This window comes from Geotrypetes seraphini, chromosome 1, assembly GCF_902459505.1.
Source record: "Geotrypetes seraphini chromosome 1, aGeoSer1.1, whole genome shotgun sequence".
In the NCBI taxonomy this organism is placed as follows: domain Eukaryota; kingdom Metazoa; phylum Chordata; class Amphibia; order Gymnophiona; family Dermophiidae; genus Geotrypetes; species Geotrypetes seraphini.
Window position 1 is genome coordinate 128,187,121 of NC_047084.1, and position 14,049 is coordinate 128,201,169.

The 14,049-nt window shown below is 42.7% G+C and overlaps 1 protein-coding gene across 2 annotated transcripts in view; it reads left to right on the top strand.

Moving 5' to 3' along the window:
* The window catches only part of EXOSC9 (exosome component 9), a 73,617-nt gene that overhangs the window by 13,536 nt on the left and 46,032 nt on the right, over positions 1–14,049 (top strand). For both annotated transcript variants that reach the window (XM_033938350.1, XM_033938340.1), the window contains exons 3-6: positions 1,282–1,401; positions 2,104–2,206; positions 3,685–3,822; positions 5,302–5,384. In XM_033938350.1, the coding sequence (XP_033794241.1) occupies positions 1,282–1,401; positions 2,104–2,206; positions 3,685–3,822; positions 5,302–5,384 (444 nt within the window). The remainder of the gene's footprint in view (positions 1–1,281; positions 1,402–2,103; positions 2,207–3,684; positions 3,823–5,301; positions 5,385–14,049) is intronic.

Consider the following 14,049-nt stretch of genomic DNA (forward strand, 5'->3'; position numbering starts at 1 on the left):
ATTGCTTCCGCTTATCTTCTGAGACAGAAGCCTGTTCCGGAGTTTCTCAAGGCTCATTCCACTCGGGGTCAGGCAGCTTCTTGGGCTGAGTCATCGCTCGTGCCTCCAGTGGATATTTGTAAGGCTGCGGTTTGGTCCTCCTTGCATTCCTTTGTTAGACATTATTGGGTAGATGTTCAGGCGCGTCGGGACGCGGTGTTCGGTGAGCGTGTTCTGGTATCGGCCCTGCGGGGGTCCCGCCCGTGAGAGGGACTGCTTTGGTACGTCCCATTTGTAAAGATTAACCTCTACTGGTCTGGAGAGTGCTAAAGAAGGAGAAATTAGGTTCTTACCTGCTAATTTACTTTCTTTTAGCTTCTCCAGACCAGTAGAGGTCCCCACCCTGTCTGTTGTTGTTATTGTTGTGTTGTTGGGGCTGTTTCGCGGGCAGTTTTTGTTTTTTGCTGCGGATTCTAGTATTTTTCTAGGGCCGGGGAGAATTGAAGAACAGCGGCTGTGGCTCGGCTGGCTTAGCTGGCGAGCTGTGGGGACATTTTCCTTCTGGTATTTCTCTTCTGCATTTTCCAACAGCATTTGGGTATGTTAGTTGTTACTCCTGTTCGGAGTATTGTTTTCTTTCTGTTTTCCAGTTCTTGGTTCTGCTTGGCTAGTCGGCAGACTGAGGTAAATAGAGAAGGGAGTATATTATATACTGTCCCACAGTTTTGTTTTCAGTCTCCACCTGCTGGTCATGATTGGATATATACCCATTCGTAAAGATTAACCTCTACTGGTCTGGAGAAGCTAAAAGAAAGTAAATTAGCAGGTAAGAACCTAATTTCTCCTTCTCTCTCACAAACTGACTGGAAAGGCACATGGTTTTTATAGAGGTACAAATCAACACAAATAAGACATGCTTTCTTCCGTTATATACGATGTGTACCTTGATGACATCAGCACAGATGATGTAGGGTATAGAAAACATACAGCCTCTCCTTCATGTTAAATCCAACCCCCCCCCCCCCAGGAGGTGTGAGGGACAGTTCTTTTCTCTGTTCTGTGAAAGATGTTAGCAAATCTGCACCCACTCCCTCCCAGTTGTTAACCAGTTAAATATAAGAAACAAAATCAAGAAAAGAGAAGTGAGAGCATCCAAACCTCCTCTTGCCATTGAGTCTACTTTGCAGTGTTCTGTTGATCCAATGAAATGTGGTATTGTAGCCTTCAAAGCTTATTTTGGTTTCTGAGTAGAGTCTTTTGGGTCATAAGAAAAACTTAATGGCATATCTAAATTTTTTGCAGAGTTCTTGGACAAGTTTCATGTGAACTTGTTCCCCCAAAGATAAATCGCCCAACAGAGGGCATCATATTCTTCAATCTGGAGCTCTCCCCAATGGCGTCGCCAGCTTTTGAACTTGGCAGGTATGTCTTCTTCCTGTGAACGACAGCCTGGTTATGTGCAGATTCCTGGTGCCAAGAAAAGCCCCATACAGCCAACCAGACTGTGGAGTTTGAGCTTTCTGGGGGTCAGCAGTGTACACAGGTCATACATGTAATAGCAGTATCACAAGGGTGCCAAGGAATGCAGGTCAGTCTCTCCCACCTCACAAGTATACATCATGGCTATAGAAGTTGTTTAGCTGCTGCTGGGTTGAGCTGTTTATTTGCAGTCTGAGCTTGTCAAACGGCAAATCAGTTTGAGCAGATGTTTTTTAGTTTAATATAGGGAAGAGAGGGGTGCTGGGTGTGGATTTAAATATGTTTGTGGTTGGGTTGAGGGGAGGATGGCATAAACCCTCCATGGATAGAGTATCTTAGAAACTATTAAAGCCAACACACATATACAGTAACCAGAATTCTTGCATTCCTTCATGTAAAACATAACATAGGATTGGAACCATAGTTCAGTAACAAAACTCTAACATCAGGAACAGACTATAAATGAGAGAGAGCCCCCAACACCCCCCCCCACACACACTCTCTCCCATCTTCCCTCCTCAAACTCCCACATTTCCAGCTTAATTATACATTGCATGAAGAAATACTTTCCCTGATTTATTGTACATCTACTACTTGGCTTCATATGTTGCATTCATCTTTTTCTCTGTGATTTGTTTGTCGCAGGCAGTCAGAACTCTTGGTAAAGCTGAATCGTCTGCTGGAGAGATGCCTTAGGAACTCCAAGTGTATCGATACAGAATCTCTCTGTGTTATTGCTGGTGAAAAGGTGAGGAAGCGACTGAAAAAGTACCCTTCATCCTCCAAAAGGATCCTTCTTTTTATTGTTTGTTTATTAAAATTTGCATTTCTGCTATACCTGTTCTCAGTGGATTACATACAAATATTACATATTAAAATAATTTAAATATAACAAAATAAACTGAATTAAAATAAAGAACTCCATTGTAAAAAGAAAAGACCTCAATTCACACTCATTCAAGACACAATCGTACTCACTCACATACTAAAAAAAAGGTATTTTACCCATTTGTCCTTCTAATTAATGAATATGTCCATCTGGGGTAGAGTTAATACCAAAAGCCTCTTGAAAAAAATACGTTTTCAATAATCTTTTTAACATCTTATGATTTAATTCTATGTGAATCTCACGTGGAAGTTGATTCCGCTGGCTAGGGGCTAAGTAAAAGAATGCTTTGTTATGTGATGATTCCCATTTTGCTGTCTATGGCACTTGACAAAGCCAGGTATTGCGAGTCTGAGTTTTGATTGAAAACAGACAGTCTTGCCATGTATGGTGATGCTGTGAGAGACATGATGCCACTGTCTCCCTCCGCTCTCCATCTCCTCGCTACCTCTCCCATTCAGCATCTCTCCCTTCCTTCCTCCCCACCCGGTTCTGAAGCCTCCCCCCATCACGAAAATTACAAGGAGGTGCTGGCACAGCAGCGATTCTCTAGCACTGCCTGCGGCCTCTGCATGGTTCCTTTGCTGCGGTCCACCCAAGTAGAAACAGGGGTGGGCCATGGCAGTGCAGATGGGGGTGGGCCATGGCAGTGCAGAGGAGGCCACCGGCAGCCCTCCTTATAGATTTTGAGGTGAGGGAGGCTTTTGAACCTGTTGGGGAGCTGCGAACCGCACAGGAGGTCCTCACAGACTGCCATTGGTTCAGGAGCCTTGCAATGAAGAACAGCACTTTACTTATTTCTTCTTAGTCCTCTCTCTCTTCACTCTCAACAAATACAGTGTTCTGCTAGGGAGCAAGCTCTTTCTAGGGGAAGGGATTTCCCTTCAAGGCCATAACTCAGAGGTAGATGCGGGCTGACCTTAACCTCAAAAAGCACTACAGCTGTGAAAGTAGTATTTGTAACTTGAGGTTGTAAGCAAATGCTGTGAAGGTATACACTTGTCCTGTATCTCTGCCTGCAATCCTCTGTGTGCAATCATTGATTTGGGTAACACATAGCCAGGGCTGGGATGGGATGAAGGGGTGCTGGAAGGAACTATGAGGCAATCTTATAAGACACACAAGGGTTGTCATGAATAAAGATACATTTTTCAAATAGTTACACCACGGCTGGCAGCTGGACAGAATAACGGGACAGACTGAATGGCTCACTTGGTTTCTTTGCCATTATTAACTGCATTACTCTCTGTGACTGTGTACATCCAGGACAAGAGATGTGAGAGAGAATTTCACATGCATGAAGAGTAACATTCAAGCTTCTTTCTCCTGTTTTCTGTCAGGTATGGCAAGTCCGGGTTGATCTTCACTTGTTAAACCATGAAGGAAACATTATTGATGCGGCAAGCATAGCAGCGATAGTCGCTCTGTCCCACTTCAGGAGACATGACGTGTCCATCCAAGGAAATGAAGTCACCGTGGTAAGGAAGAGACCCATATCTTCCAGGAAGGGTTTGCTTTAGCCATCTTCTCCCTGCTGCTAGATAAAGCAGGAGCAATCTGGTCAGCAGGCAGCAAGGGGTAATTCTCTAGAGATCACCTGAAGTTGGGTGCTTGGTGACGTGCACTAAGCATGAATTATATAAACTTTAGGGTCAAGCGCTTACACTAGCTCAGTGGTTGGCGGTTAGGTGGCTAAATGCTATAACCCACCTGACCTGCCCATATCCCTCTCAGGTCCATGCTCTCCTTGGCAGCGTGTGCTCTGGAATTCGAGTTAGCCGTTACGGGGTCCGCTCATTGGTTTCTGGCAGTGTCTCTAGAAACGGCTTCTCTAACCTCGGTACAGATTTTGTGAGCAAAGCAAATCAGTCTATGTTGGCTTTCCTGCCCCTTCTCACCGCAGCGTCTGGAAGCCAGAAGTGGGACATGTTGGTGCCATATATAGCTGTCAGCCTAGCATTGTTAGCAGTCAGCATTTTCGGTTGGCCTAGCCAACGTCAGCAAAGGCCTATGGGACATATCAATCTGACTCTGGAATGTTGATGCACATAGACTCTAAATGCTCCTGCATAGAATTCACATACACTAAGCATCCAGCCAGACTGGATTGTTTATCAAGAAGATAGGCTACTTGAATGGGACAAAGAAGCCAGAGACTAATCCCATCTACTATGCCTGCAAGTATCACACCTTCCTTATCAATTAAACTAACCAACAGTTTACAAATTATAAACAGAAAGATACTGGGAAATACAATAGTTTCTATATTCAGAATAAGATTCCAAGCTATAAAAGCCTCTCTGGCCCTCTCTGCAACATCTCTTCTCTGTCTGGAACATCACCTCCCCCTCTCTCTCTCTCTTTGTCCTCACAGCACCTAATCAGGAAGCTGACGTTTCTCTGTCATTCACAAGAGCACAGAAGCAGTCTCTGAATCCGTTCTGGATTTGTAAAGCTTATGTCTATTTCTGTCGGTCCATTTGTAACCCAGTAAAGCTTATGTATCTTTCTAAAGATTGCCTTTCTATAATATTAAGCCTATTTCTATATTATATTCTTTATGTAATCATTTCTGGCTGTGCTTGTCATTTGATTTTACTTCCTACTGAATCTTCTGTGAGGGTATTGAATCCGGGACCTGGCGGATTGTAAGGCTGCTTCAACATTACCCCTCCAAACCTTACATTTTGGGGGGGCTAAACTCAACCCATGTAGAGTGGCCATGTGACTGCCGATGCCATGATTCTCCATGTTTTGCAGTGGAGCTTTAGAAGGAACTTCATGGCTGATATGTCACTCTTGCACTAACTAGCCCGTAAGAGAGGAAGCCTGGATTTCTACCCTAGTTCTTCTCTCTGATGTCCCCCTCCCCACGAAATTTCTGTCCCTTTGCTTTGCTCTGTAAATCGCCTCTTCAGTGCTTGTTATTAACCAGTGTAAATTGAATTTCTTTTTAGTATACCCCAGAGGAACGGGAACCTGTACCACTGAGTATCCATCACATGCCCATCTGTGTCAGCTTTGCTTTCTTTCAGCAAGGGTAAGTAACTGCCAGAGAGGTGAGGGGAGACGAGAGATCAACTGGTGTCCATGCCATTATACCAGGACGTAAATTATGCTAAGACTAGATGGTCTTATGGTCCTTAAGTACCATCATTTCCTCTTCAGTTTGAAGGTGTGCCATGAAGTGAGCAGAGAGACAGTGCAGCGCAAGTCTGATAAGAATATAAGGGGCAAGTCTGTAACTGAGCGTGGTAGGTTATGCGCGCTTTGGGCCGTATTCTGCAAACAGCACCTACATTGGTGGCTACCTAAAAAATTTTGGCTACAGTTAAACGTAGGCCAGGGTTTTAAAGGCCTACATTCCCAACACCTGGGTTTGACGTGAATCGCATCTACGGAGATGCCTAGTGGCACCTAAGGTCATCTCCGGCGTAAACCAAGCCTCCTTTGGAGTTGTGATTGTGGCACCCTTATTTGGAACCGCCAACATTTCTTTAATCAAGTTTTCAAGTTTATTAACTACAACAAACACATGGACATTACAGACTTATACAGGAGGGAAGTGGGGGAACTACAATAAGCCTAGTAAAGTAGACATGAAAGGTAAGAACAATGGGAGGGTAGGAATTTTAAAAAGTAAAAAGGGACATTTTAATTTGTTTTAAACATAGAAACCTGACGGCAGATAAAAGCCAAATGGCCCACCCAGTCTGCCCATCCGCAGTAACCATTATCTCTTTCTCTTTCCGAGAGATCCCACGTGCCTAATAGAAACATAGAAAGATGATGGCAGATAAAGGCCAAATGGCCCATCCTGTCTGCCCATCCGCAGTAACCATTATCTCTTTCTCTCTCCGAGAGATCCCACGTGCCTAATAGAAACATAGAAAGATGATGGCAGATAAAAGCCAAATGGCCCACCCAGTCTGCCCATCCGCAGTAACCATTATCTCTTTCTCTCTCCGAGAGATCTCATGTGCCTAATAGAAACATAAAAAGATGATGACAGATAAAGGCCAAATGGCACATCCAGTCTGCCCATCCGCAGTAACCATTATCTCTTTCTCTCTCCCAGAGATCCCACGTGCCTAACAGAAACATAGAAAGATGATGGCAGATAAAGGCCAAATGGCCCACCCAGTCTGCCCATCCGCAGTAACCATTATCTCTTTCTCTCTCCCAGAGATCCCACGTGCCTAATAGAAACATAGAAAGATGATGGCAGATAAAGGCCAAATGGTCCACCCAGTCTGCCCATCCGCAGTAACCATTATCTCTTTCTCTCTCCGAGAGATCCCACGTGCCTAATAGAAACATAGAAAGATGATGGCAGATAAAGGCCAAATGGCCCATCCTGTCTGCCCATCCGCAGTAACCATTATCTCTTTCTCTCTCCGAGAGATCCCACATGCCTAACAGAAACATAGAAAGATGATGGCAGATAAAGGCCATATGGTCCACCCTGTCTGCCCATCCGCAGTAACCATTATCTCTTTCTCTTTCTGAGAGATCCCACTGCCTAACAGAAACATAGAAAGATGATCTAATTAAACTAAACTAAACCTTAGGTTTGTATACCGCACCATCTCCATAGTTGTGGAGTTCGGCACGGTTTACAGGAATTGGGATGAGAAAGGAACTCCAAGAAAAGGATGAAGATCGGAGGAAAGAAGAATGTTTAGAGGACTAGGATAACAGAGGAGGAGGGAGTGTTACATTTTTGAGAAAAGCCAGGTTTTCAGATGTTTACGGAAAAGTTGGAGAGAGCTCAGGTTCCGAAGAGGGGAGGTAAGGTTGTTCCAGAGCTCGGTGAATCTGAAGGGGAGGGAAGTCCCCAGCTTTCCTGGATGGGAAATGCCTTTTAGTGAGGGGATGGCAGATAAAGGTCAAATGGCCCACCCAGTCTGCCCATCCGCAGTAACCATTATCTCTTTCTCTCTCCAAGAGATCCCACGTGCCTAACAGAAACATAGAAAGATGATGGCAGATAAAGGCCAAATGGCACACCCAGTCTGCCCATCCGCAGTAACCATTATCTCTCTCTCTCTCCCAGAGATCCCACGTGCCTAATAGAAACATAGAAACATGATGGCAGATAAAGGCCAAATGGCCCACCCAGGCTGCCCATCCGCAGTAACCATTATCTCTTTCTCTCTCCGAGAGATCCCATGTGCCTAATGGAAACATAGAAACATGATGGCAGATAAAGGCCAAATGGCCCACCCAGTCTGCCCATCCGCAGTAACCATTATCTCTTTCTCTCTCCAAGAGATCCCACGTGCCTAACAGAAACATAGAAAGATGATGGCAGATAAAGGCCAAATGGCCCACCCAGTCTGCCCATCCGCAGTAACCATTATCTCTCTCTCTCTCCCAGAGATCCCACGTGCCTAATAGAAACATAAAAAGATGATGGCAGATAAAAGCCAAATGGCCCACCCAGTCTGCCCATCCACAGTAACCATTATCTCTTTCTCTCTCCCAGAGATCCCACGTGCCTAATAGAAACATAGAAAGATGATGGCAGATAAAGGCCAAATGGCCCACCCAGTCTGCCCATCCGCAGTAACCATTATTTCTTTCTCTCTCCGAGAGATCCCACATGCCTAACAGAAACATAGAAAGATGATGGCAGATAAAGGCCAAATGGCCCACCCAGTCTGCCCATCCGCAGTAACCATTATTTCTTTCTCTCTCCGAGAGATCCCACATGCCTAACAGAAACATAGAAAGATGATGGCAGATAAAGGCCAAATGGCCCACATGTCTGCCCATCCGCAGTAACCATTATCTCTTTCTCTTTCTGAGAGATCCCACTGCCTAACAGAAACATAGAAAGATGATCTAATTAAACTAAACTAAACCTTAGGTTTGTATACCGCACCATCTCCATAGTCGTGGAGTTCGGCACGGTTTACAGGAATTGGGATGAGAAAGGAACTCCAAGGAAAGGATGAAGATCGGAGGAAAGAAGAATGTTTAGAGGACTAGGATAACAGAGGAGGAGGGAGTGTTACATTTTTGAGAAAAGCCAGGTTTTCAGATGTTTACGGAAAAGTTGGAGAGAGCTCAGGTTCTGAAGAGGGGAGGTAAGGTTGTTCCAGAGCTCGGTGAATCTGAAGGGGAGGGAAGTCCCCAGCTTTCCTGGATGGGAAATGCCTTTTAGTGAGGGGATGGCAGATAAAGGTCAAATGGCCCACCCAGTCTGCCCATCCGCAGTAACCATTATCTCTTTCTCTCTCCGAGAGATCCCACGTGCCTAACAGAAACATAGAAAGATGATGGCAGATAAAGGCCAAATGGCCCACCCAGTCTGCCCATCCGCAGTAACCATTATCTCTTTCTCTCTCCAAGAGATCCCACGTGCCTAACAGAAACATAGAAAGATGATGGCAGATAAAGGCCAAATGGCCCACCCAGTCTGCCCATCCGCAGTAACCATTATCTCTTTCTCTCTCCCAGAGATCCCATGTGCCTAATAGAAACATAGAAAGATGATGGCAGATAAAGGCCAAATGGCCCATCCAGTCTGCCCATCCGTAGTAACCATTATCTCTTTCTCTCTCCGAGAGATCCCACGTGCCTGATAGAAACATATAAACATGATGGCAGATAAAGGCCAAATGGCCCACCCAGTCTGCCCATCTGCAGTAACCATTATCTCTTTCTCTCTCTCCGAGAGATCCCATGTGCCTAATAGAAACATAGTAAGATGATGGCAGATAAAGGCCAAATGGCCCACCCAGTCTGCCCATCCGCAGTAACCATTATCTCTTTCTCCGAGAGATCCCATGTGCCTAACAGAAACATAGAAAGATGATGGCAGATAAAGGCCAAATGGCCCACCCAGTCTGTCCATCCGCAGTAACCATTATCTCTTTCTCTCTCCGAGAGATCCCATGTGCCTAATGGAAACATAGAAATATGATGGCAGATAAAGGCCAAATGGCCCATCCAGTCTGCCCATCCGCAGTAACCATTATCTCTTTCTCTCTCTCAGAGATCCCACATGCCTAATAGAAACATAAAAAGATGATGGCAAATAAAAGCCAAATGGCCCACCCAGTCTGCCCATCCACAGTAACCATTATCTCTTTCTCTCTCCGAGAGATCCCATGTGCCTAATGGAAACATAGAAACTTGATGGCAGATAAAGGCCAAATGGCCCACCCAGTCTGCCCATCCGCAGTAACCATTATCTCTTTCTCTCTCCGAGAGATCCCATGTGCCTAATGGAAACATAGAAACATGATGGCAGATAAAGGCCAAATGGCCCACCCAGTCTGCCCATCCGCAGTAACCATTATCTCTTTCTCTCTCCGAGAGATCCCACGTGCCTAATGGAAACATAGAAACATGATGGCAGATAAAGGCCAAATGGCCCACCCAGTCTGCCCATCCGCAGTAACCATTATCTCTTTCTCTCTCCGAGAGATCCCACGTGCCTAATAGATGCAGTCAATTAAAACAATTGAGTTAGATGGTGGTAGGGTGCTGCACTGTTTAGACAATTTGGGCTTTGTGTGCAAGTTCACTTGTACTATAACATAGCATAAATTTTTATTTATATATCGCATAAGCCTTGCAGTTCTATGTGATTTACAAAAGAGGACAAGCTGACATAAGATGTTTACAGAAGAGGTCAAGTTGATCTAAGTCAGGAAGGAACGGCAGCATAATTACACAGCTTAACAACTGGAGTTGGGGAGGAGGTAGAGTAGGTGGAGTTGCATCTTTAAAGTCTCTTTAAGAAGGGCTGCAGAATATAGGAGCTTTCTGAAGTGCATGTGGGTGGTTGATGCTTTGACCAGTTGGTTCAATTTTGAGTTTCTGGAGGCGGCTTGATGAAGAGTGTGGCACAGTGGTTAAAGCTACAGCCTCAGCACCCTAAGGTTGTGGGTTCAAAAACTGCACTGCTCTTTGTGATCCTGGGCAAGTCACTTAATCCCCCTATTGCCCTAAGTACATTAGACAGATTGTGAGGAAAAATGTTTGAGGACCTGAATAAATTCATGTAAACTGTTCTGAGCTCCTTTGGGAGAACGGTATAGAAAACTGAATAAAAAAATAAAATTAATCTTTTTTGGGTGCATCCTTTGAGGGGAAGGTAAAAAATTATCGTTGACGAGTAGGTCGGCCTGGCTCGGTGAAGATGAATTGACAAGTAACGTTTAGTGCTTTATAGAAAAGGCAGCCAGCTTTGAAGAGCAGACGTGCAGTGCAGTTTCTGATAGAATAAGAGGGAAAAGTGCTCCCCTCAGCCATCTCTTTTCCAACCTGAAGAGCCCTAACCTCTAGTCTTTCCTCATACATAGTAACATAGTAGATGACGGCAGATAAAGACCCGAATGGTCCATCCAGTCTGCCCAACCTGATTCAATTTAAATTTTTATTTTTTTATTTTTCTTCTTAGCTATTTCTGGGCGAGAATCCAAAGCTTTACCCAGTACTGTGCTTGGGTTCCAACTGCCGAAATCTCTGTTAAGACTTACTCCAGCCCATCTACACCCTCCCAGCCATTGAAGCCCTCCCCAGCCCATCCTCCACCAAACGGCCATATACAGACACAGACCGTGCAAGTCTGCCCAGTACTGGTCTTAGTTCAATATTTAATCTTATTTTCTGATTCTAAATCCTCTGTGTTCATCCCACGCTTCTTTGAACTCGGTCACAATTTTACTCTCCACCACCTCTCTCGGGAGGAGTTTCATCCCCTTTATCACCTTGTTTGCTCTTCTTTGAACCTTTCTAGTTCCGCTGTATCTTGTTTGAAATAAGGTGATCAGTGAACTTTCCTTTACTGAAATGCTTCATCATGATAACGTATAAGAGCACTGTTCAAGTGTTAGTAAACGAGGGTCATTTCATAAATAATGCACACTATTTAAAATGTACATGTTTTATTATTTTTTTCAAGTATTTCTTTACAGTCCTTCAATATAGTCTCCCTGCTTTGCAATGACTAGAGTCCCAATGTCCGTGAAGCTTCATTAATCCATTCAAGACACCGTTTTAGTTTAGTTGCCGAATGGCTTGTGTTCCGGCGGAAGAAAGCTCTTCCAGAGATGCAAAACGATGTCCACCCATAGGTTGTTTCAACTTTGGAAAAAGGTCAAAGTCTGGTGGACTCATGTCTGGACTGTAGGGAGCATGAGGTTTCAGGTTTTTTTAAAAATTTGATATACCGCCTTATTAAAATTCAAAGCAGTTTTACATAATATAAAAACAAAGTATAAAAAGAACATACATTAAAAACAAATTACAAACAATGCAACAAACATTAACTTACCCATACAGGATAGAGACGGGCAGAAATACAATTTGTATAAAGAGAAAGAGGGGGAGAGGGACCAAAAACAAAAGGAAGAGGAACAAAATATAAATATTGTAGAATAATATAAAATAAGCTAAAATGATTAAAAAATGGCAAGGAACAGATTTCCATTACCGTCCTTAGAAGGACTATTATACACCAAATGCGTCTTTAAAAAGAAAGGCCTTCAAGTTACTTTTAAATTTATCAAGGGATGTAATTTCTCTTATATAATTTGGTGCTGAATTCCAGATGGTAGGAGCCGTATTGGAAAAGATGCTAGTGCGCATAGTGTTAATATGTCATAAAGAGGGGATATATAACAAGTTTTGATTAGATGAACGTAATGTACGATGGGGTTAGGGTTAGGGTAACACCTGCCAACCATATTCGCGTAGGTTTTCAATGACGACAATCCCTATGTGCAGGCGAGCGTTTTCGTGAAGAATGAGTGGCCCGACAGATCCAGAAGAATGCAGAAAGCATTCAAGATGTAAAAGAAGAAGTGTTAAACATTAACAGGCAGTTAGAGGCTGCTTCTCAAAGAATCCAGGATGGATCAGATGGAACTAAATGCTGTTCAAGCTAAGGAAGATAATAAAATCATCAGAGTTACCGAAAAGGCTGGTGGATTATGAGAACCGGGGCAGAAGAAAGAACATTACAATTTTTGGTCCCAAAGCTGCTGCAGCTGAACACTAAGTACCCCCTAGAAATTGAACGACCTTTCCAACGGTCAGCAAATAACTCCAAGCCTAGACCTCTGGTTTTCAAACTTCTGAGGTTCAGTCAAGCATTTGAAATATTGAGCTTAGCAAACTACAAAGGCTTTAAGCTGATATTCTTGCCGGATTTTGAAAAAAGTACTGTGGCTGTAAGGCAATTAAAAGAGAAAGGATACAAATATGGCTTATACTACCCTGCAAGAATGAGAATTTCCTCTGGAAATAAGTCACTACTTTGAGGATCCAGAAAAACTGAAAAGTTTCCTTGCCACCTCAGAGCCAATGTCTATGTGAAGTGTTTCCAGGAATAAAAGAAAGAAGAAATGAAAAAGATTGACTGATTTCCAGATATATTATTTTAGAAATAGAAGAAGGAGGAAATGAAGAGGATTAACCGTCTTAAAGTTATATTATTATTGAGCTTTTGTTAAGTCTAAAGAGAGTCTATTGCTTTTCAAGGATATTTCTGGTCTCAGTTTATTTATTTGTGTTCTTTTCAATATTTTTTCTTTTGAATGAAGGTCATGGTATGATGATGGAAGGATGTCATAAATGTTATGTGTCATTTGTTTACTGGGTTCTTTTTAAGATTTGGTTGGATATTATTAATTGAGGCAGTGGATTTAATGAATTAGAGGGAATTGAGTATGAATTTAAGAATTTGAAGCATGGTGTCTTGATTTTATAAGATTTATGTCTATGAAATGTGATTTCATTAACTGTATAATTGATTTGTTTATTTTTTTATTTTTATTTTTTAAATAATGAGTTATGGAGCAATTATATTAAATGTGATTGATTGATAATATAATTATAATGGGGGTAAAGGATAGTATATGAGGGTAATTAATTGATTTTTGAGTTAAGAATTGATCAAATATAAAGGTTTATGAATTTTACTTTATTAGGAGCAACGTTCCCTCTAAGGATTGATGAGGTGTGTGCAAAAAAAAATATGCATGAGCGACAAGTTACATACTCCACAAATTTATGAGCAGGCGCGGAGGATGCATTTTTAAACAAATGTAGTTTATCCTTGTACTCCTTATGTATTTTTAATCATCTATGGATATGTTTGTATGTTTATTGTTCAAATGGTTTTATTTCCCCAAATTTATTTTTGTTATACGCATTGAAAATATTTGATATTACGTTTAAATCAAAATCTCAATAAACTTGAAACTTTAAACGAGCGCCCGTGAGATTGTGGGAGGGTTAAACTTAGAAGAATAACAATTTACTTAAAGTTTTTGCTTCGCCAGCTTTCTGGTAACTTTACATACAGTGGCGTACCTAGCATATGTAACACTCAGGGCCCATCATTTTTTGGCACCCCCCCCATCTGTACGAAAAATATGATTTTTAGTAACAAGCCACACGTCACACATGAGTACCTAGGAAAAGGCAGCATCTTACATATTGCAGTGAGCAGTACATCAATACACCCATTGTAAAACTAAACAAGCCAGACCAGCACAGATCAATCCTACACCATCAATCCTAACATAAAACTATGTCTTTCGAACACACAGAACACAGAAAACACCTTCGCCTAGTATGGAATATGTCATCACAAACGAACCCCTCCCCCTTTTACAAAACTGTAGTGTGGATTTTAGCCACGGTGGTAACAGCTCTGATGCTCATAGAATTCTGAGCATCAG